Consider the following 25586-nt stretch of genomic DNA (forward strand, 5'->3'; position numbering starts at 1 on the left):
ATGACATCACTCTCCATGTTATATACTCATCCGATCGAGGTCAAACTGCCTTAAAAGGCCCTAGACGGCATGTGCAGCTGTTACATTCAACAGTTTGAAAAATTACCTGTTTTTTTCCATCTTTGTGTCAGGAGTTTGAAAATATTTATTTTTTTATTCCTGCATGCAGACACTCTTATTGTCAAGCTATGTATTAATACAACAGCAAAAATAACGAGGACTACAAAATATTTCTACATGTTTTATTTGGAATAAATACCTTGAAGCATAAAAAAAAGAAAAGAAAAAAAAATCATGTATAACAAGACATAATAGGTATTTACATGACTTGTTTGTGCACAGCCAGATGGATGTATACATGGTATACAAGCCCATGCAGGACATTGAAATCTTTTGCTGTACAAAAGCGCAAAAGTAAAATATGCATTAAAGTAATACAGAAACCATCTTTTAGATGGACGATATGGTCACTCTGAAGAACCTTGATCATCAATGTAACATGTTTAGCGTATTACAGGGATTTTCACGTACTGTGTACAAAGAACGACTTGCCACTAAAGCACAGGGCACGACACTGTACAACCTTGTGCCACCAGCCACCAGTTCTTAAAATTCATTGTAATAGTAATAACTTAATTAAAATGGCAACTGTACCAGACAGGGCATGATTATAGCAGCTGCGCCTCTGGCTCAGTGGTAGGTAGAGGAGAGGAGATAAACAGCATTACAACAAATTATAAAAAGGGTTCTGGTTGAAAGCTGGATGAGGAGGGAATGTGTTTGGCAGTACAGAACATGGCTGAAAGCAGGAAATATGCTGGCCAGAAGAGAAAAAAGTTAGGTCTGCTAAGCTAAATAACAGTGGTTTTAAGGAGATGAATGGACATGCAAAAAGTGTTTAGGGACAGACAGCTAACATGCTAACACACACAAACTGATAAAACACAGGCCTCGTGTGCATAAGGATTTCTTCTTGCTGTTTTTGTTGTACTGGCGAAGACTTAAACATTTCCATGATCTGTACTTTGTCAAAATGGCCCCTCTGAGTTACTGCATGTCATATTTCAGTGGTAAAGGTGGATCGCTGCATTGCACGAAACGCCATGTGGTAACCAAGTAGTTAGAAGACTTCCAGTTACAGATGACTTCATTTATTTGCATGACGTAAAGCTTTGGGAACCGGCTTCCTCGCTCTATTTGTGAAAAAATGCTAATATTTAGGTCTGTTTGTTGACAGAAAATGTGCTGATAGAAATATAGCCTGTGCTACTTCTCAGTCCTTTTGAAGAAAATGTAAAACCCAGTAAACAAGTAAACCAAATGTTTAACCTCTATTACAAATACTCCAGTCTCATTCTTGGATCTTATTTTTTGGTTAATAATGAATCACTTCCTAATTAATTTTCTCCACAGCTCTGAAATTTGAAGAAAAGAGGGTATCAAAGGGTAGATTGCAGCAAGTTTCATGCAGTACAAGGGCATTTGTGAGCGAGTTTATTACATACCCCAGATGGACTTTATCAGTATATAGTGTGGCCTCCTCTGCACACATTCATTAATGGCCATTTCAGACATCAATTGCTCACACAGATGTTTACACTGATCATCCATTCAGTTAAAAGCAATGGATTTGTGCAGTTTAGGCTTAATAATTACACTGCTGTTTGGGACTTGGATGGCAACGTTCCAAAGGTTCTACCACATACATTTTCACATGCTTGAATATACATGTACATTATTGACATATTAACAGCACCTAAAATGGAAAAATTTGACATATAAATGATTTCTAGGCATATAAATGTTTGAAAATCCTTTTTTATAGAATATTGAACACATTGATTTTACTGCATTTAATTAATTAATATGTTCTTTGTCATGCTTTTCACTTAATTTAACATTACAGTAAAATTAACGACAAAGGTCTATAAAATGGTTTAATGTGGTAAATTGCCTGTCATATTTTGCGTTGATGAGAAGTGGTTAGCTTTAGAGTAGAGGTGGGATTAAATTATAATAACTATACAAATATATTTCTTATATATATATATATATAATTTTTTTTTTACAGTATATAAAGAATTAAAGAATATTTTATTTGAAATGCAGAACATATTTCAATACTTTCATGTTTTAGGTGCTGTCAATACATTTATATCATATATTCAAATATGCAAAAAATTTACATGTACCCGTTACTTATTAATACCTAAAAATATTAATGACATCAGGCATGATTTTGAATTTGGTCTCATCTGGATGATTTACAGGTGATGGATTTGGTTAGAATTAGAGGTAGAGTACTATTTGCATTTGTGTTCAAACCTGTTTATCTCAGAACCTCAGTTTGTCTTTTATCAGTCATTTTTTTTTCACAGCTGTCCATTTTTCCCCATTGTCAGACAGATGAAAAAATATAAACTTTTAACCAGAACATATAGTCTTCTTTCTTTGTACTTTTCTCTGCTGAATATGAATCAAAGTCCAAGTAGAGACATATTAAATGAAAGGGTGGATTATTTACAAGGGGCTAATAAACAGAAGTCCAGCTCCTGTGGCTTCTTTTTGTCTGCACACTTTTCCCTGGGAAGCAGCTTTCCCACATTTGTAACGCAGCGAATCAGGCGCCGTTTGAAGCCCTTTCCACAGGTCTTGGAGCAGGGGGACCAGTCGCCCACCTCCCACATGGGGCAAGGGTCTCCACAAGCCTGAATAGCTCTGGGTTTTTGGGCAGGCTCACAGTCCGTTCCAGGCCCATCATCTCCCCCGAGACACTGCACCATCCTCCTCTGGAGCCCATTACCACAAGTAACCGAGCACACGTCCCACCTGGCCGCCACCCACTTTCCTGGTTTTGGTGAAATATCTTTGACATACGATGGTGAGATGGTGTCCTTGAGAAGATCTGTGTCTTTTCCACCTTTACTGATTCCGCCCTCTTCCCTAAGAACACTGTTTTCAGCACGTGCCTTTTCTTCTTTCTTTTGCACCTTGGCATCTTTGCTCTCCCGTGGCAAGTAGAAAGAATAGCGGATACGTGGAGGTGTCATCTGGCCTACAGATAGTACTTCAATTACCAGGGCTTCTCCCAGAGGCTTCACAGCCTGAAGAGTTTCTGAGGAGCCGACTGTTCCACTGTAGCGGAGCAGACTTCCTTTCACAAGGATATCCTTCTCCATGGCTGAAACCACATAGTTTCCGTTCAGGAGGTACTTGCCCTGGCTGTTCTTGACGGCAAGATAGTTGTCATCACTCACGATGCCCTTGTAGCCACGCTGCCTGATGTCGACGTTAGAGGCTCCCACAGGAAGCATGACCACAAAATTGTAACCATGCCTGAGAAGAGAAAGGTCAGGAGAAGTATTAGAACGGTTTGGGGATATTCTTCTCTCTCTTAGTGCATCAGTTGACCAATTAAAAAAATTAAATAAATACTACGAATGTGAGTTTCTGATGGCATATCCAAAAATAATGGCAAGAAATGACTGATTCACAAAAATTGACTCTTATGAACCAGTTCTTTTTAGTGAAAGGCAGTGTAGTACAATTGACAAACAATTTATACTTATGAACCAATTATTTAGTGTATCAAAATCATTCTCAAACACTCTGAGCAGGAAACCTGTCTTAGCAAAACATGAGGTTAATAATCAACACATAAATTATTTGTGTGACCCAACTTCACTCACATTGGCTTGGTGAAAAGACCTGAGACCTTCTTGCAGTTCTTATTATCTCCTCCACAGACTCCACACTTGTCAAACTTCTTGTTGGATCCCAGTTTTCCATCACAGCCTGCCTTGATGCATTTGCCTTGGACACAGACGGATGGGGAGTCAGGAGAGCATGGTGTACCATCCACAACCTATAAAATAGCAGAGAAAAATGATTTGCATGCCAATATGATTTAAATGCATTAATTACATTTCTTTTTTGTTTGTAATTAAAAATGTACATTAGATAAACCCCTTTAATGGTTCCCATTGCTCAATTTTACAGTAGTCACCATCTGAAGTGGATCAAAAAAGTTCAACAAACTTGTCCTAAGACAAGAATGATGAAACTTTAATGAAAGGTTTTGATTCACTTCAAATGTTGACTACTGTAGAGCAGCTTTGCACAACAGGACTATTTCTAACTATGACAATACGTGTGGGGTGTATTGAAACAAATGCGTCTAGCTTTTCTACTATTCAGCTATTTCTTCCCCTGTTCTGTTGCTCATTTGTTTTGGATGAGCTACACCTTCAAATTAGCAATGGGGCTTACTCAATTAATGTACAGTCTAGTCTTTGGTATTGTTTAATTATTCCCTGTTTTTTTTTTTTTTTTTTTGCCTTTGGCAAAACGTGTCTTTAGCAGATGAGAGTTAATTCTGTCTCTTTAAGAGTTCAAGCTCTGAATAGTTTCTTCAGTGTCAAATCCCGGTCTCATAAACATACCTCTACCCTTGACGTAACTGTTGCGTCTGTACAGTTTCACTCTGCACAACAGTATCTCACAATGATAGGCCCTTTCACCTTCCTTATCTTTCCTCTCACTTTCATCTGTTCTTCCTGACTACTCAACTCTGCCTGAAGTGAAATCTGACGTAAGTGTAAAGCAGCCACCAAACAGCAGGTATGCTCACCAGGCCTTTCTCCTCTTACATGCCTATAGTAATATATGGCTTTAATTTAATGATACTTTTCCTTTCAATAAATTCTCAGATGAAGGTTTAATAACTCATAACTGTTCTGATATTGCATGCAGCCTTTCATGTAGCAAACCATTGCAAATGTATTTTATGGTGTTAAGGTGTGTTAAGTTCACTTTGTCTAGTGAGACTCCCAGACTCACTTACATGTTATATTCCCCACATCCCCCATAAAGTCCTCAAGCTTCATTATTTCAATGTGAGAAATTTCATGTGAATGTTAATCACTTTACATAAGCTAAATAATTTTTATAAGAAGAAATATACTTTTAATTTACACAGTGAAGAATATGAAGTGTGTTTAAACATTTGATTACTTTATACAATGTATGTAGCGTTTCTTATTTATTTGTTCTACTGTACTGTACTTATTTTTAACAATAATTATACAGTTTTGATATCATAAATACCTTATTTAAAGCAAAAATAACTATACTATGATATATCAAGTTACCATGAAATAAAATTACTCATATTGTGCTATAAGATTTAAGTCATATTTCCTACCCCTACTAGTTAGAATAAATAGGCCCTATTATTTTATATTATTTTATAACTCATATTTTCCACTGCATGAACTGATGAAACTGATATTAAAATACTATTTTATATACATTTTTGATGCCTTAAATCCAAATGAATTTTTTTTTAAATTGAGATTGCTCACCTTAGGTGCAAGAACGTGGAAGTAGCCTGTTCCATTTGCCCTGCAGATCAACTTGCATGTATCTTTAGCCGAAACACCCGAATATTTGGGCACCCACACCACAGAGGGGGTGAGTCGGTTAGTGTTCAGGCTCAACCCATTGTAAGCTTCACACTGCTCCTCACGGTAGCTCTTGCCTAAAGGGACAATGAGGCAGATGTAAATGGCGCACATTCTTGAAAATCTTATTTTATTCCATATGCACTTCTGAAAAGCATAAATTATTCCAAATAATACAATTTTCCTTGTTTAATTAAATCTTGTTTACACTGATGCTGTTTTTGTGTAGACAGAAAACATGTAAACCTGTGTCAGGGCATGGGGAGAGGTTGCAGGACCGGTATTTGACCCTCACACCCTGGCAGTATTTGCCGCCATTGACTGGCACAGGGTTGTCACACTTTCTCTTTGAAAGCTGCACTCCACCTTCACAAGTTCTGGAGCAGGTACCAAATGGTCCCCATTTACCCCATCTGCCATCCACCTAATACAGAAAAAACAGGGAGAGAGGGTTGTCACAATTCACTTGACCTTTGAACATTGAACATCCTTTTACAACAAGCTCTATTTTACTTCTAAATCCCAAATTACTTGGCAACCAAGAACACGTTCACGGGTCATGTGCAAGATCGCTAAGCAACAGGGCAAATAAAAACCAAGTAACAGGTCAAGTGCAGTACGTTTAACAGGCTGACATCGGTATGTCAAATCTCTGTTGTGGACACATGACATCTCTTGCACTGCAGTGAGAGTTATTTCAAAATGTATTCATTCAACAAAAGTTTAAATCTTTTCTAAAATGATAAATTCTGCAAGTGAGCATGATCAAAACACCATTGAAATATTGTATATTTAGTGTACAACTATCCATCCATCCAAGTATTTGGAATACTGTAGATGTACCATGCAAACATGTCCTTGCGGGGCCCATGCTGGCTTATTACGGGCACCAAACCTAAACAGGCCCAGTGTGGGCTTACCCAGGCAAGGCCCACAACTTTGTGTTCACCACAGGCTCTCTGTGAGTAGCCCACACTAGCGGACTGCCCAAATTAATCCCATGATGGGCCAGCCCGTTCAGGCTTAGATCAACTTTTGTATATTTTGGGCTCATGCAGATTTTGTGTAAGCAGCCCTGTAATGCAACTAGGAGGATACAATCAACATTTACTGAACATTCTTAAGCCACTCAGTTGAATGGAATGGCTCAAACCAAGACACCTTTTCAAAACCTGTTGTTTCATATAGGCCTGCAAAGTTTAGTTCTAACCTTCATCAAACACAGCATGTCTTCAGGATCATTAGAAAATCACAGGTGTGTGAGTTTGATCAAAGTCAGAGCTAAATTCTGCAGGAAAGTGGATCTAATGAGCCATATTTGAAGTGTAAAGCCGAGTTCAGACTGCACAATTTTAGTCCAGTTTTGAGAAATCGCAGACAAATGCCTAAAATCACTGGCAAATCGGTGCTCATTCACGCGAGTGACAATCATGCAGTGTGAATGAACAAAGACTTGATCTGTGAGAATCGATCAAATTCATGCTATGTGAAAATTGTTCTGACTGATAACTACATCGGCGATGACCGACAGCCAATGAGAGAGCAAGATGCAGAGCAGCAGGGAGTTTGGGGAGGAGTTACAGTATAGACCACAATATCAGCAAACATGGCTTGGTTTCAGAAAAAGGCTTTCTTCTCGGTCTATTTGGACCTAAGAAATGGAAGGATATTTTTTGCAGGAGCACCCGTGTCTGTTTGACGTTTCATTTGAGCTACCCCAGTCTCACGTGAGAAGTCCGGTCTTGCACGAGTGATATTGTGTTGTTTCCTTGTCACATCTCGCATGTGTTTGGTTGAGAAATGTTGTTTGCATGCCAGACAGAGTTGTCGGCTATTCTTCCTATTGTAAAGTCATGCAGTGTTAAACCTTCTGTCGTCGATCCTTCGTGCAGTATGAACACGGCAGCGACTGAATGCTGGCCAAGATAGTCATGCAGTGTGAAAAGAACAGTGACCCGACTACTTTGAAAATAGTGCAATCTGAACTTGGCTTAACAGACATGAGCCTGTTAATTAGAATATTGTGTGTAGTTTCCTCATTACCACTAGTAAGCTAGTGTGTTTTAGGTTTCCTTATCTAAAGTAGTGTGTGTGGAGTAGGGCTGCAACTAACGATTATTTTGATAATCGATTAATCTGTCGATTATTTTTACGATTAATCGATTAATCGGTTTATGTACTTATATTTTAGTTTTTTCCATTTTTTCCCCAAGTAAATTATTAATAAAGGGTCTTTATCATTCAGCATAGATTTTTAAGAGATTTTAACCATTTTGCATTGTCATATCCTCATCAAAAATATACCTGGAGTTGTTTTATTATGTTAGTAATCCTTTGTCGAACTCTTCTGCAATCAAAACACTGACCCATACTCTAGCAAAATTCACAAGGAGATTTCAAATATTGTTTTCACCATGGCAGTCCTTAGAGCTCCTAAAGTAGTTTAACATTCCAAACAAAGCTTAAGGAATCTTTGAGAACATATTTTCACGAAGTATAAGGATAAAACAGAATAAAATTGCAGTGCATTGTATTTTATTATTTACTGGGAAAAAGCTTTATAGCTTATGCTGTGAAATTGTAAACAATCCTTCGGAAAAAAAAGTGCCAATGGCATGAAACCTGAATGGAACTCACAATTTAAAGTAAAATCCATCAGAAGGTTGTCCAGAAAAAAAAAATTGGGACACACACAAAAAACCTGCTGTGTGAAAAAGAGCAGTGAATACATAGAAACGAAGTGCATTTTAAATATACTCAAACATTTACCTCTCTCATTCAGTCATAATTAGGCTGCAAGTCTGAATTATGAACTGGTAAACGACAAACTGATCACATAACATGTTTGTAAAGCTTTAAATGTTAACTGTTAAAAAGCAATGTTATCAGCTTTTACGACTAAACATTTGCAAACAACCTTGTACTGGAGAATCTGCACAAATAAAATTCTTAGGGGCCGTTCACATATCGCACCTAAAAACGCGTGGAAAACGCTAGTCGCGCCGCTTTCTCCTCCTTTCCAAAGCGCTCGGGCAGAAGCGCCCCTGAGGCGTCTGCCTTTGCTAAGCAACCATGACGTGCTCTCTCCATGACGTGCCCTCTCCATGAAGACCCAGAAATTTCAGCAAAGGATAAATGGATGCGGTGTGGACGCGCCTGGAAAAACGGGCGCATCGCACCGCGTGCGTGTCGCGACCGCGTCGCTTCCATTATGAGAGTGCATACTGCGCGCCTACATAGGAAATAACGAACTTGAGCACGCAAAAGACACGATATGTGAACGGCCCCTTAAACAGTTCAGTAGTGCAGAGTTTACAGGTTACTCTTCATTTTGAAGGCTCAAAGTAAAGTACTCCCACTTCCCGCTGAATGCTGCAGAGACGCTGTTCGGGAAGCACGTGACATAAAACGAGGCCAGCTATTGGCTATTCGCTACTTCACCTGCTGTACTGGCTGAGTAAAACCTCCGGTGGCTCATTACTGCCACACTTTGGTCACCGCAGATTTGAAATATGCACGAAATGAGCCGCTTATGGAAAATAAAATTTATTTAGCGACGAATCGATTACTAAATTAGTTGACAACTATTTTAATAATCGATTTTAATCGATTAAATCGATTCGTTGTTTCAGCTCTAGTGTGGAGGGAGTTAACAGTAACATGAGCCAGCAAGGATTACCTGCTGAACACATTGTACTTATGTCCCGGTTGGTATTATAGTTATAAAAAGTGAAACAAATGTATTGCTGTAGATCAGGGGTGCCCAACCTTGTTCCTGGAGATCTACCTTCCTGCAGAGTTCAACTCCAACCCTGATCAAACACACCTGAACCAACAAATTAGGATCTAAAGAAGCACTTGATAATCACAGACAGGTGTGTTTGATCAGGATTGGAACTGAACTCTGCAGGAAGGTAGATCTCCAGGACGAGGGTTGGGCACCCCTGTTGTAGATTAATAGTGTGGGCCTAGTGACACTTTCCTGGGGGCTAAGTGAGGGCTGTCCGTGTATGGCCAGCACTAAGGGCCCAACGGTTTGCCAATGAGTAAATTATCAGGGGTCCTGCGTTGGCAGCCCACTGTTGGCCCTTTGCTTGTTTGCAGGGGTGTGAAGGTACCTTAGTTTTGGTGATTTCCTGTTTGTCCATGCATGTGCCTCTCATGCAGAGTTGACCATCTCCGCAGCTGGTTCCATCTGCCCATGGAAAGTGTCTTGTCTGGCACACCAGTTGCCCGCGGGTCTTTCCTGTGCACCACAAGCGCTGACATGGTGCCTGCATTAATGGGCATGGCTTTGAGCCAGCACCGAAGGCAAGCTCACACTGCCGCTCTAAACCATACGATGCACCTGGGAGCACATCTGGAAGAGCTAACGGTTTCTGAGGTTGATCCAGCAGACAATCGCCTGCAAAGATGTCAAATGATAAGAGAATTGTTACACACAGTTTTATGTAATTGTATTTACAGCACTTTTGAGACTTTTGTTTACACTCAATTTACCTCTATTTATTTATTAAAATATACAGTAAGTATGGTTTCATGAAGTAAAAAATTAGGTTTGACTAGATGACTGGAGTGTATGCATGATATATTTGCTTTAGATTTTTTTTTTTTTTCAGAAATGTAAGTGTATATATACATCTTCATCTACAGAGGGAAAATCTCAGTCCTGAGAGGGGTTCTGGACCCCCCAGTGACCCCACTGTAAACCTTCACAGAAACACTCCAGTAAAACAGCTACGTCAGTCACCACAGTTTCAGATCTGCAAGCTGTAACGTAGACTGACGTTGGGATGTCTATTTCTTTGAAGTCAGCTTTTCAGAAATCACCAACACTGAGATGTTAAACCCAGGCTCACTCATCACTCTATTTGCCCTGAGCACGCTCATATACACTACGATTCAAAAGGGATCAGTTCTGTTTGTTTTTTAAAGAAGTCTCTTATGCCCAAGGCTGCATTTGTTTTATTAAAATATAGTAAATTAATAAATTCAGTTAAATAGTATTACAACTTATAGTTTTCTATTTTCTTATATTTAAAAATAAAAAGTCATTTATTACTGTGATCAAAGCTGAATTTTCACCAGCAGTTACTTCAGACTTCAGTGTCACATAATCCTTCAGAAATCATTTTGATATATTGATTTGGCACTGTGCTGTGCTGTGCAATAGTTTTGCTGAAACTCTGATCCATTTTTTTTAAATCAGCACTTATTTGAATGTTATTAATGTATATAAAACATTTTAAATGTATTTACCCTCATTCATTTAATCCATCATTGAATATTCAATTTATTATTATTTTTTAAATAAAATTCAAGTAGAATACATAGAGCCAAAGCTGCTCCAACCCTCACATTAAAATGTAGCTTCAGTATACACTAATGCAATCAATGAAATCTTTATTGCACATTATTTTGTTTTCTAAGCTTAAAATAGAAAATAAATGTTTTTAAACTGAACACACTACATTTTGATCTAAACATATTTAAACGCAAATTTCAGCATAGATTAATGGTTTGTCAAAAGTAGTGTTATATTGCAGTTGTTGTTCTTCACTTTCACATGGCATTATCATTAAATGGTTACCTATAAAAGCCAAACATATTTGTGAAAGGTGGAAAAGAATTCATGTTTTATACAAACCACATTCAAGCCACTTCAGTTTACTTTATGTGGGGTTTTATTCACTTTCAAGTTAAATTGTCAAAATTCATGCAAACCTCTCTCAGTCCCCTGAAATGTAACATATTAATTGTAGGTCTATAGGAAATGCACAGTATCTCTTTCTTTTACTTACCGTGTCCACTATCCAGGTAGTCAGTGATAATGGCAGCACTGCATGGTGACCAGGGACTGGTGCGGTTGATCCGGATCAGAGTGGGAGACATCATGTGATTGTCCTGAAGCTTGCCAAACACTTCCTCACATGCTTTAACATTATCGTGTGGCATATTAAAGACATGTCCTGTAGGGGTGAAGGCGTATAGGAGAGGAGAAAGGAGTGAGAACACAATGTAAATGAACCATCTCTAGAAATCATCCAAATGTAAATTTTGATTTTTGCCTTTTAAATCACCTATCGTTACAATACAATTTTCCTGTCAGCAGTTGGACCACAGCTATGCTGAGTCACTTCTGCAACACCTCCAACATCTCCCCACATGTCCTCTCTGGCCTTGAGAGGAAACTTTTGCAAACCGCCTATGATGTTTCCTACTGCTAAACAAGCCACTTCAATAGAGCTTATCTTTCCCCAGCTGCTCCACTGATCTAATCTGAACTGAATGAACGTCATCTCTGGGACAGTGTTGTATAGATAAAGATTGCTCTGAAGACGAGCTGTGCAGTGCTAAGTTGTGGAAACACAATTTTTGCTTTGCCTTCGTTCTGATACCAACATTAGGAAAGAGAGTAGATTAACTTTTTTAATGAAATTCCAGACTACGTCATTTAGAACTTGCTGACCTTTATTCACTGATTCGTTTACAAACAAGGCATGATTCAACATGGGATTTACAGTAAGACTGAAACTAAAAGACAATGATGTGCTGATTATATTAGATCCGATGTCGCACCACACAAATGCGAGTAACTAATTAGTTTTCATTACGTGGTCATTGTTTTGTCTGTTATTACAGGTGGTTTGATACATACTGAGTAGTTATGCATTTTAGGGATGCACGATAATATCGGCACAATATCGGTATCGGCCGATAAAAGCTTAAAATGACCATTATCGGTATCGGCCGATATGAATATTTCTGCCGATGAGCCAAACCGATATTGTCCAAGTGAAATAATTGACCTGTTTTTCAGATGTGAATGTCTGTCTACATTTGTAAAATAATAAATTTATGGTAGAATCAGTACAGAAGAGATACATGGATTTCTCTTCAGTAAAATTAAAGTTTAAATATATCAGTATATATTTGTATATATATCGATATCGGTATCGGCATCGGACAAAATTATTTTGAAAATATCGGCATATCGAATATCGGCCAAAATCCAATATCGTGCATCCCTAATGCATTTATGACCCAAATCACAGCAGCATCCATTTATGAGGAATGTACACTGTCAAATACACAAGTGTTGGTCAATCATAGCAGTGGGTGTTTACTTGTTGGTCTACAATCCGTCACGCATATTCAACCAGAGCATTACAATAAAAGGGGTTTAATAACTGGACCGAAAACCTATTACTTCTAAATGGTTGTTTTTTAGATTGAAAAATTCTTGATAACATTATAAGTGGACCTCAGAGAACAGTTCAAAATAAAAAAACAAAGGCGGTTCATAATCCCTTTGAGTTTATTACAAGATATTAAGATATTTTAAGAATGGGGAAGAACTGCTAGTCAGTCTTGATCCCCTGAAAAGAGCCAGGAATTATGGTAAAGCAATTTTTTTTACAGAAGATTACCTATTAACTATATTTTTTAAAGGGGTCATATGATGCGATTTAAATTTTTACTTTGTCTTTGGAGTGTAATAAGCTCTTGGTGCATGAAGAAGATCTGTAAAGTTGCAACGTCTCAAATCTGTGACATATCAGGACACAACTCTGTATAATGACATGGGTATGACACAGGTATTACAAGGAGAGGGTGACTTATGGGGACATAACCCATGTCCCCATTTTTCAAAATGCTTATAAATCATACAGAATGAGTTTTTTTGAGAAAGTAAAAATGCACAAAGTTTCCTGTGAGGTTTAGGGTTAGGGGTCGGGTTGGTGAAGGGCGATAGAATATACAGTTTGTACAGTATAAAACCATTGCGCCTATGGGATGTCCCCACTTTTCACAAAAACAAACGTGTGTGTGTGTGTGTACAGTATGCGCGCACTGTGTGTGTGTGTGTGTGTGTGTGTGTGAGAGAGAGAGAGAGAGAGAGACGGTCACACAGTGGAGTCAGCTGTCTTAACTGTCTGTGGCTTGTGTAGCCTACCGCAAACACATAGGTGCTTCATCATTCTGTCTGTCACACCACTCTGTTCCCCTTTCGGGCTTGAACTGATGGTAAAACTAAGGACATCATTAACTGTCTTTACATTTATTTTGAAAGATGAAGATCGTGATTATGGAAAGGGGTGTTACATTTCCGACGAGTGCTTGCGGTGCTCAGTCAATCACAATGCACTGGGTCAATTGGCCAATCAGAGCAGACTGTGCTTGTCCGAAGGAGGGACTTTGAAGAAAACTACAAGTTTGAGAGAGGTGGGACATAGAGGACCTACAATAATGTACAGTATTTGGAAAAAATTTGTTTTTTGAACATTAAAGCATGTCAAAATATTCTGTTACACCAAATACACAATATAATGATATTTAAAAGAGCATCATATGACCCCTTTAAACTGAAGTCAGTCATCCTGACTTGTGGCTTCAACTGAAGCATACATCATTGTTTAACAATCTTGTAGCTCATGGTGCTGTACAGTAGGTCTCTCTTGAAAGGTTTACATTTTGTCGTTAAAAATCAATTTCTTATTGGAGAAAATTAATGGGATTTTAACTGCCAGAACCCTACAGTTGTGCTTTATACATCTGTTTACACTTACCAAGCTCATGGGCAGTAGTGAAGGCAGATGGCAACCCGTCATCTTCAATCACAGAACAACTTCTCTTGGGATCACACATGGTGCCAACATCTGCCATACCCAGTGTGTCACATGTTGAGGCTCCACACAGATCCTAGATCCGTAGAACATAAACAGATTGTGGTCATCATTCTTATCTAAATTTTTAACATTTTAGATGAAGATTTGGGTCGCACTTTATTTTAAGGACCAATTCTCACTATTAACTAGTAGCTTTTTAACATACATATTACTAGAATATTGGTTGTTTATTAGTACTTATAAAGAACACATTCTGCATTTGTGAAAATCTGTTCCTTAATCTAAAGTGTTACCAGGATTGGTTTTGTTAGTCAATGTTAGTACAAATTAAATTGTATCATATTTAACCCATAAAAAGTTAAGTGTTATTTAATTTTTTTTTTTTTTTTACTTTTATGAATAAACCTTTAGCCTTCAGTGCATATCTAAAACTAAATTATTTATATTAAATTTAGACCTGAATATTTAGCTAATATTTAAATTGGTGATTAAAACCATAAATGGTGTTGGGAGATTAATCCTGGTGTAAAGTTGTATATTATTAATGATAATAATAATAAAGAAAAGGCCATCACATATACAGTATGCCAGTCAATTTAACTGAAGAATAATACTAGCATTGAGTGAGAAACAGTGAGTGGAAAATAGGAAATAGGTAGCTAGAAGAATGTGCTTTTAATTGACATGGAAATATTTCACATGCCCAAAATAGTTCTAATTTCTATTGGTATAAAGTCTCAGTCAAAAAGAATTTCCATTTGACCTATATTGTGTTACCACCGTTTAAACTGGATTTGCTCAAAATATCTGTTGAGTCTTAGTGAATCAACATCTTAATAGCAGGTTTGCTGGTCAGTCTTATCCCATGGTGCAACACCCTATACCAATCCCGAAAAAGTAGACTAACACTGACTGTGCTCATAAGCTTAGCAATAAAAGTAGAGTTTCTCTCCGGCCTACTAAAGGGAACAGAAGCTTTACCACATTTAGGAGAGACAGTTCAACTCTTATTCAACAGAATAACCCAAAGGCTCTGACATCTTTGACCTGCATAAATCATGATGTCTAAGCTCCAAGTCAGTGTGACATGTTACTCATACATAACCATCAAAAAGTTTTTTTGAGAAAAACATTGCCTACAAGCACACGGTATTTCATTTGGTCTTTGTATATTTTACATCTCTATCTCTCTCTCTCTCTCTTTCTTTTTTGTTGTTGTATTTGACCTAGTTCTCACATTCTCTCTGCATTTCTTGATGTATGTGCATCCAGCTGCTTACTGCCAAGAATCATCATGGGGCTAATCGTAAAGTCTCCCATTGACATTCATCACGTCCAAGTGCTTATCTGCCATAAACATATTAGTTGTATTCTTGAGACATACTTTTGTGCGCATAACAATATTTTTTCCCAAGACAAAATAAATTGTTAATGAAACAAACACGAGTCTGTAAAAAAAAGTCATCCACCAGTAAATTCAGTTTAGTTTAGTTAAACAAAATGTGACACTCTGAGACCTGACTCTACACTTTCAGGATGAAAATACAGCAATGTTGCCAAGTTTTCCAAACGTAGGCTTTTATTAAATGAAGGCAACATGATCTCTTCCCACAAATGCATGTAACAGGAAAGGTGTGAGCTATCTCTCTAAATAACTCTAGTCACCACTGCCTTAACACCAGCTGCACAAGGGTTTTTAACTTTACATTAGTGCTCATTACAAACGTACATAAACAAATCTGAAAGCAGACAGTTTGCTGATTGGATTACTAAAGAACATGATTGTTCACAGCTATGGTGTTTAGGTTGTTACTTTGGCCATATGAAGTCAAAAAACTTCTAGACTACTGTACATAAGCTATCAGAAACATTCATGGACAGTTTCATGAACAGTTCCTTTTTGACCCAAACTCAGCGTCGTCTTCATATATCACCAGCAGTTCAGCTGTGAGAACAATAGTTTCATTTATTATTAGAATTTGGAAGCTTTCTAAACTCAACTGAAAAGGACAGTGAAATAACATGATTTTCTTCACAAGTTTTGTTTAGTGGGATCATATAAAACATTTGATTGGTTAAGAAACACTGTAGCCTCAGACCCTGCCCTGACAAACTTTTACTTGTGTGACCGGGATTTAAAATGGAATACGAAGAAGACAAAAATTGTTATGCGATTGGTGTTGTACTGTAATATAATATTTATCAGCACCTACATATTTAAGATGTTACCCGATCAATTTATTACTCCACTATACCCGGTGAATTCATTTCACTATTTTCCCTACTATACACCCCCTCCCCCAAAGTACAGACTCTAAGTGCCTGATGACATGCTTGGGTAATAAAATATGGAATGGGCCTTTTGGATTCTAGCCATCTGTCTGTGCCAGGTGGAGGAAACCGAATCAGACCATTTGAGGTTCTGGTTTAGCTAATGGTCCTGTGCACCGATAATGTCAGATAAGCAATGAGAGCAGACTTCCAAGTTATTTCAGTTAACTTATCTATCCATTGTTTTTTTATCCAATCTCCATGTTTTGAAAGAAATCTCTTTATCCTTTGAAAAACAGGGGGGGAACTTGCCCATACTCGCCACAAGCAGCACTGACCCAATTGGCATCCAACATTGCAAACATAAGACTTTCATTATGCCTTTATAAAATCCAAACTGTTCCATATGTGCATTTCTCTCTTTTCCTCTCCCTCACTAACTCTTGCCTTCCTTCGCACTTTCTATCTATTTGGTTGTTGTAGTTTCTCTAATAAACTATCTAACACTACCCCAGTGGGGCAGTAGTGGTTATCTGGTTAGCCACACGGGTAGTGTCTGTGTGTCAGAGAGTCAGTGTAATTAAATACAGGCCACATAGCAATTTACATTGTACTGTAGTTCTTCAGTATGAAAAAAAAAAATGTTTCTTCTAATGATTGCAACAGTCTCTGAGGCTTTTAGTTTTTGCAATCTTATTTTATGTTGTTCCAACAAGCACAATGAAAAATGAAAAAATGTTTTATCGTACCATGTGACAAACAGGAACTGCAAAAAACAAGCTCACATGGCAGTCAACAAGCCCCAAGCTGGTGATTATTTTCAAACCAAATATGTTGTTATGTAAAAATAGGAGATGTAGCCCAAGGTTGTTGGTTACTTTTAGTTTGCCAGCAAAAGGAAAATATTGAGAAGGCAAATGTGATTTGATATTGGTAACTTCATTTGGAACTAGCAGTGATATACGATATTTGCGAATAAGTGCTATAGACTCATCGTTGTGTCTGAGATAGATAGATGTGGATGGGGGTCCTGTATTTTTATTTTAAAAAGGTGAGTAAAGTGAAATCCTTTATTATTTATTAGTGACTCAGATAAGGAACAAATGCCTTTGATAATGGCTGTATTTAGAAAATACAAATAAACTGCAGATGTGCCTATCTGTCTCTATGATGAACAGCGGAGCCAAACTTTTCAACTGGCTTGCTGTTCCCAATTACCTAAATTATATAACACAAGGATCCACTATGAAATACCAGTAATGCTCTACATTAAATGTCAAGTATATTATACTTTATATTAACAACCAAACATAATGTGCAATTTGCATATCAAATGTACACAAAAAGCAAATTTTATGATACAAAGTAGATTAAATTACATCAGCTTGTTCAACAGCAAGGGAAGCAATATTTTCTGGGCTGCTAACAACGGTAGTTCATTTGATTCTTTGAAGCAGGTTCATGAATTTTTGATACTATGAACTTAATGCTATTACACATGTACTCTGTGAACTGTAGTTCTTGTGCTGCAGTTGCATGTAGAGTTTTGTAAATTTATCTTGAGTCACTTTTGTAATGGTTACATTTCATGTTGCCATAGCATAACTCTCGGCCTCTCTCTTGCAACAGTGGCCTAGTTAAAACTCTTACTCTGGTTTTTATTAAACATGAACATTTGCATTTTTGCATGACTGGCCAACAGTGACTCATTTTCAGACTTTTCTTGTTTCTTGCAACAAATGTACCTAAAAACATATTTGCTGCCATAATATTCAATTGGTGATTAAAAATACCCTCAATAATCCAGTGCTGGTTTTGATGCCACTACATCATTTGACGGAGAATGAGGTCATTACTGAACAACCTGAATGGAAAGATACTGTTTTTCTCTCAGGCTGCAGCTGGGATTGGACTACTGCAGCAGGTGGGCCTGGACACAGCGGTCACATAGGTTTTCTCTCTCTATCTTTCTAGCATTTCTCTCTCTTCACAACCCTCTGCCTCTCCCTCATTAAATACTAGTAATGGGAAACAGACTGAAAGGGGGTAGGAGGAGAAAGAGGGGTAAAGAGTCAAATTGCTCGCAGCTGGGACTGTGGTTAGGGGAAGCTCCCCACCAATGGACACTTCCCATAAGTGTATCTCCCATAGTCCTGTATGAAACTCCCTTAACCTCTTTTGTATGCATTGGCCTCGCTAACATAAACAGCTTAAAGAAATAGTTCTGAAATAGTTCATTCACCCTCATGCTCTTCCAAACCCATTTGACTTGTACAAGGCACTTTAAAACTTCAACAAGGATGCAGAAGAACCATAAACTACAATTTATTTTAAGTCATCTGAAATTATATAATAATTTTATGAAAGGGCAAGCCAAAATGTTAGTCCTCATGAATTCAAGAACTGGATCAATCTGATTTGTGATCACATTATTAAAAACCTGCTTTGTGAACTTGATCAACCGATTTATTGATAAGATCTGACTCATAAGAATGTTTCGGTCACTAATCAGTACTTCTCTCTCATGAAGTCTATCAGTGCTCAAGGTGAATAACAAATGTTATTTTTCTAACACAAATCTATCATGTCTTAAGAAGACTCCAAATGGAGTGCATGAGTCATAAGAGCTACTTTTCATGTCTTTTTAAGCTTTAAAGCTCCCGTCCCCATTCATTATAACTGAAAGGAAAACAGCAACTAGCACATAAAAAAAAAGGCTGTGTTTGCTAATATTCTAATTTAGCTATTTAATATGATAGGTTGCAGTGCATTAACTGAGTAAACAATGTAAATCTAAATTTTTATACCTACAATATATCTGTACATTCAGTGTATACATTCTATACAGTCTAATTATCTATCCATTAACTCGTCTAACCAATCAACATCCATTCATCCATTCATTTGTCCATCAATTTATATGTGTAGTTTCATTCATTTTCTCACTGTATTATTTATGCAGACTTGCATAATCGCACCATACTCAGGTTGGAAACTTTTCTTTTATATAGATTAGCAGATGTACAAGTCTAGCTCCTCTCCAACTCATCTCGAGTCATCCAAGACCATGGAGAAACCCAACAATCTCTCTCTGTCCACAGGGAGTAATGAACATAATGAGTGGAAGAATGTAGGGAGTAACTGTGCTTTCTTGCTAAAATGCTTCATAAGTTCCCTTTGGAGAAGAAACAATAAAACATTTACTCCCCTCAGAATGATTCATTACAGCTGTCATCCAGACTAGGCAGATATGACTGGTCTGGATGTCCAGCTCAGGTCATGTGTAACTGCAGCAGATTATAAGAGGATACAGTGGATGTGCTCATCTGGCATTTTTTGAGATGGAAATGTTTTCACACATATGAGTTTTCCTAAAAAACAGCTGACAGCATAAAATGAGTTCATGGGTGAATCGGTACAAAGCAGGGGTTTATGTGCAAGTAAAATCATAATCTGAAGACTGAATGCTAAACTTTGTGCAGCCATTCCTTTATATTGCCCTGGTCAATGTCACTGACAAACGGCTAATAACAGTACCAAAATAAATTAAAACATAACTACATTTATTCTGCAGTGAGGTTAAATAAGGACAGGTAGATATCAAGTTCAAAGAAGTTGATGCTACCAAAAATTAACAAACAAGGTTTTATACAAATTTGTTAAGCAGTAAAGCCAGTCAGTCATTTAAAAATATTGTATGGTTTAGTTTAATTTAAGGAATATTTCTCATTCCAGGTTTACTGGAAAACTGGGCCAATGATTTTTGTGCAAAATTATATTGCATTGCTTCTTGTATGATTTGTAACACTTTCAAAGTGTTTCAAAGTCCACTGACTGCTACTAAAAGTGTGTTCAGTTTTAATCTAAACAGATGAACATGAGTCTGACTCTACCAGGTGGGTCACCTAGCAAGTTTACTACATCAGCAAAATCATATGGAGCTGGTCATGTGATGCAAATGTCAGAATGTTTTAGTTTACAAATCATTTGCTATAATAAAAGTGCTTTGAGGTCACTCGTTTTGTGAAAGGGACCATGTGAAAATACGTTTTTATTAATTCATAATTTGTACTAATAATCTTACTTTGTGTAAAAAGTTTTTTTTCTATGTGCCTATTAAAAAAAGAAGATTGAAGTGGTCCATATGGCAGTATATTCTAAACAAAATCAATCAATCAATCAGTCAATCAATCATATGGCTTCAGAACTATCCTTTTAACTCCAAATGATCACACTATTTGTTTACCCCCAAAAGAATCTTCTCAAACCTGCTAAAATTCCATATTACTTTACATCTGATCTTGTGGAAATGTTGCTTGCACTGTTCAGCCTGTTTAGATGTTCTGCATCCAATCTCAAAACTTATAAAAATAATTAGCTAAAATTACTTAAAACACTATCATTTAAAAATAACACTCCAAAAGTTCAACGAGATCAATAAGCAAATTATTTTAGCACTCTGCTAAGTATTCTGCATATGAAAGTTGTATCTTTGCTGATTCAGAGCACACATTCCTACTCGCAGTGCTGATACAGGGCAATAGCTCAAAGGCAGGCCTGACCTATGACATTAACAACATTTATAAACATGATGGGACGTCCGTGGCAACTGCAGGTTAACTGGAGAGGCCACTCTTGTTGCAACCTGCCCGTTACTCTGCGAGATACAAAACATATTTCAGAGTTTAACCACACTTGATGTACTAGTGCTCTTTACGGTTAGAGTACAAACATGTGCTTTTTTGTTTTATTTGGTTTTACAAACAACACAATCAAAACCATATTTATGCTTATGCAGTTCACCTTTGGACTTACAAGCTGTGATTACAGTGTCATTATAAATCATGTCTAAATTGGTTTGATTATTGGTTAAGTAAACTGCAACAGCCTGTGTGGTGTTCAGTTTTGTTTCATGTTGCCTGCCATCTTGATATAATTACCACAAGATACATTAGCCTGATCTTTCTAGGATTCGTTGATTCTCATACTGCCCCCTATTGACGAAACACATTACCTGTTTTGTGAATAGGATGGCCGTATCCCAGTACTCCGCATGCTTGTCGCTGTTTTTGTTCAGCTTCTTCTGCCAGGTGCAGAAATTACGCAGGGTCATCGCCGCGTTCCCGGAAACCTTAGGTCCTTTCTCTTCCTCGTTAATCACCATAAACTTGACAACCACGATGCTGATAGAGTTAAGAATGGTGGGGTGTTTGTAAAGCTTAGCTGCCACTGACATTAAGGTCAGTACGTAATGCTTGAGGTCGTCACCGTGGAATTTGGCCATGGATTCATCGGCCACCACTAATGTCTCTACATAACGCGGAATGGAGACAAATCTCTTCGAGCGGTTTTTCAGAACTGACATAGTGACGTTAGACTTGTGTTGTTCCTTTAGGTGCTTAAACTTCGCCAAAGACTGTGCAACGGTTTGGGTTGCACCACTGTCCACGCCGCATCTTGACATGGAGTTTCCACTCAGATTGGCGTTAGATCTGCGGCTGATGAGATGGGCATGCGCATCGTTCCACTCGGTGTCGTTCAACGCCGGCTTGATGAAATATTCCCAGCCATCGTAACCGAATGCGCCCTGCAGCCCCTTGCACAAGCTGAGCGCTGCATATGAATAGGGATCAGAATTCACCTCACCGGCGTAAAAACACCGGCTCAGATCTTCACTGGGCGCGGAGTTTTGAGCAGTTGCGTCGGTGTGCGTCGAGAAGACTGGAGCAATGAAGCTGGAGTCAGGCAGTAATTCGAGTACAAGATCTTGTTCAAATGCATTTATTTTGAATACAACTGTTTGAGGCAACGTGTTGTCTTCAGCACTGACTAAATGGTTCTTGACATGATCCAGTCTGACGGGCACGCACAGCTGACTCTGCATTGAATGCACAATTTCCCATTGAGCATAGAACACGTTAACAAGAAGAACTGACCTTAGCAACAAAAACATGTTTGTTGCGCGAGAAAACTGATTTATAAAGCGCAAAATGAGAAAGACAGCGAGATGTGAACGCAAGAATATTCCAGAATACGGTTGCACTAAAATATTGCCTTTGCGCGTCCACAAAGTGTGAAATCCGCCGGTCTGCTATCCATGCCTTTTTGTACCTGGATACTGAAGCGGCTCTGCTCATCTGTGGCTTTTATGTGCGCGCGGCATTTGTAAACATCCAGCGCTTGTAATCAGAAGATTTTGGGGAGGTGCTCAAGTGCGCTCATTGGGTATGCCTTTTGTTTTAAGGTTAAGCCAGCAAGTACTTGTTGCTCTGTGAGCTTGCGCATCATGAGCGCGCAGCGCTCCAAGAGCCGGCTTTCCCTCCCACATCTGTGGCATCCAAGCTGTGACTTAAGAGAGGGCAGCACGTGAATTACATTTACATAGCCTATATATTACTGCATATATACTGCAAAGTTATATTCTGTTTAAGGTATCTTTATTTAATTAATCATTATAAAGGATCTTATATTTTACTCTCTATCTTCTCTTTTCTGAAATCTGCATAAACTACATTCTCTACTCACAGTAGCTGTGGTAGAAAGTGAATGTGCAGTGATTTCTACACCAGTGAGTGACATTATCATCATTTAAGGGGAGGTTATATAATGGCACACCAAAAATATATATATAATATTTTCCATAATTTTTTTTTTTTATGTTTCTGTGAAGAGCATAAATGGTGCATGGGCTTGACGTTTACCAAACATGTTTTATCAATATAATCTAAAGTCATGTCCAAAAGTTTTGGCAGTGACATCAATTTTGTGTTTTGCAAAGTTTACAGCGCAGTATTTAGAATCCCCGCCCCACCATGTTTCTATGGTATACTGAAAAAACATCATAAGCATATCATAAGTTTTAAAGGTTTTTATTGGCAAAAAAATATAATGAGTTAATTTACAGTGTTGACCCTTATTATTTATAACCTCTTCAGTTTGCTCTGGCATGCTGGATATTAGCTTCTTGGCCAAATCCTGACTGATGGCGTTCCAGTCTTGGCTTATTAGTTCTCAGAGTTGATCACACTTTTTCGGCTTCTGCTTGTCCACTCACCTTTTCAGGACCGACCACAGGTTCTCTATGGGATTGAGATCCAGGGAGTTGCCTGGCCACAGATCCAAAATTTAAAAGTAATGATCTTCGAGCCACTTCTTTATCACTCTTGCTTTGTGACATAGTAATCCATCATGCTGGAAACTGCACAGATTATCACCAAATTGCTCATGGATCGTTGGAAGAAGTCACTCTTGCAGCATGTTTTGATACCATTCTTTATTCATGGCAGTGTTTTGGGGCAGAATTATGAGATAGCCCACTACCTTGGTTGAAAAGCAACCCCACACATGGATGGTCTCAGTATGCTTCACTGTTGGCACGTCATAGGACCCATGGTAGCGTTCCTCTTTTCTACTCCAAACAATCGATTTCCTAGATGTCCCAAACAGTCGGAAGGGAGCTTCATCAGAGGAAAGAACTTTTCACCAGTCTTTTGCTGTCCAATCATTGTACTTTCTGCAGAATTTCAGTCTGTCCTTGAAGTTTTTCTTGTAGAGAAGTGGCTTCTTTGCTGTCGTTCTTGACACCAGGCCGTTGTCCAAAAGTCTTGGCCTTACTGTGCTTGCAGATGCTCTCACACCACACTCACACTGCTGCAGTTCCTGAGCAAGCTTTGCACTGGTGGTGACACGATTTCGTAGCTGACTCCTCAGAAAGAGATTAGTCCTGGTGTTTCTGGACACGCTGAGACATCCTGAAGACTTCAATGATGTCAGGTTTTACCAGACTGGTACTCATTCACACTTTCACATGTGCTGTTGATATGATTAGTCAATTAATGTTAGCTGGTCATTTTGTGTCGGCATCAAAAAACTGTGAAATTTGTTTTGTTTAGATTTTTGTGAAAAGTACAATTTTGGCCAATTAAATTTTTATCAATCATTTAAAATGCATCTGATCAGCCTACACAGCAACTGTGCAAAACACAAAATTTATGTCACTGCCAAAATTTGTATATTGTATAAAGCGCTGTAGAAATAAAGTTGACTTGATCTAAAAGGGGGGGGGGGTTATTGTGGCAATACCCAGTACCCTTAAAGGTTCACTTACCTAACCCTATTCTTGTAGTACAATGTCCACATTATACATTGATGAAGTAATATTCACCCTATAGTGCTATAGCTTATAGTACAAAGGTGATGTAGTCCTGCTGACAAGAAATGTCTTCATTGTGCTGCTGTAAGGACTTCCGAATGTAAAAGACATGTCAATAGGATATCTTTACTCCATTGACCCCATGCATGCACTGGTGTAAGAGCGACATGTTGTGGTGAAAAAATTCCAATACAGCTTGCTAAATATTAACCGCCATATGAATATTAGACTACGACCAATAACAAAACAACGTCTTTCCATGTGCAAAATAAATAAATAAATATATATATATATCCTTGAAGTATTGGACAATGTGTTTTTATACTGTAGAATCCCATATGATCTCTCTTTAGATTGCTGTATTGGTAGAAAAATGTAGTTTCCAACTTGATACTGCAAGTGATGCAATGCTGCCCCTCAGCGGTAGTTTTCAGATCAACCTGTCATCTGTCTCTGTGCAGCACGCTGCTTTCCGCATGTACTGCGCTTAGATAATCAACACCACGCTGCAAATTTCCATTGTAAATCACCTATTAAATTTTCCTCTGCTAATTCCTAAATGTTGCGTGCGGGCTTTAACTTAATCAATGCCAACGATAGAGAGAGTGATGAACTCAGGGTTGTACTTGAAATTACATTTTAAAAACAATATCGCAGTTTGATGTGCACCAGACGTGATCTGCACGTAGTCTATTTGGAAAAACTTTTTTTTAACTATTTGATTTGTGGTTATAACCTCCAGCCAGGATATATTCGGTCGTCACCTTCACAGCCCCCTGCTATCTAGGTATGAAGACACCATTAGCTCGTGAGTACATCGCGTTTCTTCCCAGATTTTCACTGGTTTGACACGCTCTCTAGCATCTGCTTGACACTCAACACATACCTCGAGTGTCCTAAAGCATTCCAGCCGGCTGTTATAATAATAGCTGTAAGCAAGACTTGCAGTAATGAAAAGGGGCCGTGCCGGTACCCCTATTGGATCAAACCAGGGTTTTTTTTTTTCTTGCTTTGGCGCACGAGGGGAGGAGAGAGAATGAATATCAAAAATAAACCGCGTACGCTAGAGAA

The 25586-nt window shown here is 38.1% G+C and overlaps 1 protein-coding gene across 1 annotated transcript; it reads right to left on the minus strand.

The window, feature by feature from the left end:
- Window positions 1-228: 228 nt before the first annotated feature.
- adamts15a (ADAM metallopeptidase with thrombospondin type 1 motif, 15a) lies at window positions 229-22629 on the minus strand. Its single transcript, XM_052556925.1, has 8 exons — window positions 21378-22629; window positions 14033-14165; window positions 11264-11431; window positions 9581-9867; window positions 5709-5886; window positions 5364-5539; window positions 3690-3865; window positions 229-3336 (listed from the first exon to the last, which is right to left on the minus strand). The coding sequence occupies exons 1-8, from the start codon at window positions 22314-22316 to the stop codon at window positions 2517-2519; spliced, it is 2877 nt and encodes a 958-aa protein (XP_052412885.1). The 5' UTR covers window positions 22317-22629; the 3' UTR covers window positions 229-2516.
- Window positions 22630-25586: the final 2957 nt, after the last annotated feature.

Source organism: Carassius gibelio, chromosome B5 (genome assembly GCF_023724105.1).
Source record: "Carassius gibelio isolate Cgi1373 ecotype wild population from Czech Republic chromosome B5, carGib1.2-hapl.c, whole genome shotgun sequence".
Classification (NCBI taxonomy): domain Eukaryota; kingdom Metazoa; phylum Chordata; class Actinopteri; order Cypriniformes; family Cyprinidae; genus Carassius; species Carassius gibelio.

What these genes read in the sequence shown, in the direction of transcription:
- adamts15a (XM_052556925.1), bottom strand. Translation starts at nt 22,316, where the DNA reads ATGTTTTTGTTGCTAAGGTCAGTTCTTCTTGTTAACGTGTTCTATGCT. An exon ending in CTACCTGGATAGTGGACACG is followed by an intron (nt 9,868 to 11,263) that starts GTAAGTAAAAGA and finishes ACATCTTTGCAG; the next exon opens with GCGATTGTCTGCTGGATCAA. An exon ending in AGGAAATCACCAAAACTAAG is followed by an intron (nt 5,887 to 9,580) that starts GTACCTTCACAC and finishes TTTCTGTATTAG; the next exon opens with GTGGATGGCAGATGGGGTAA.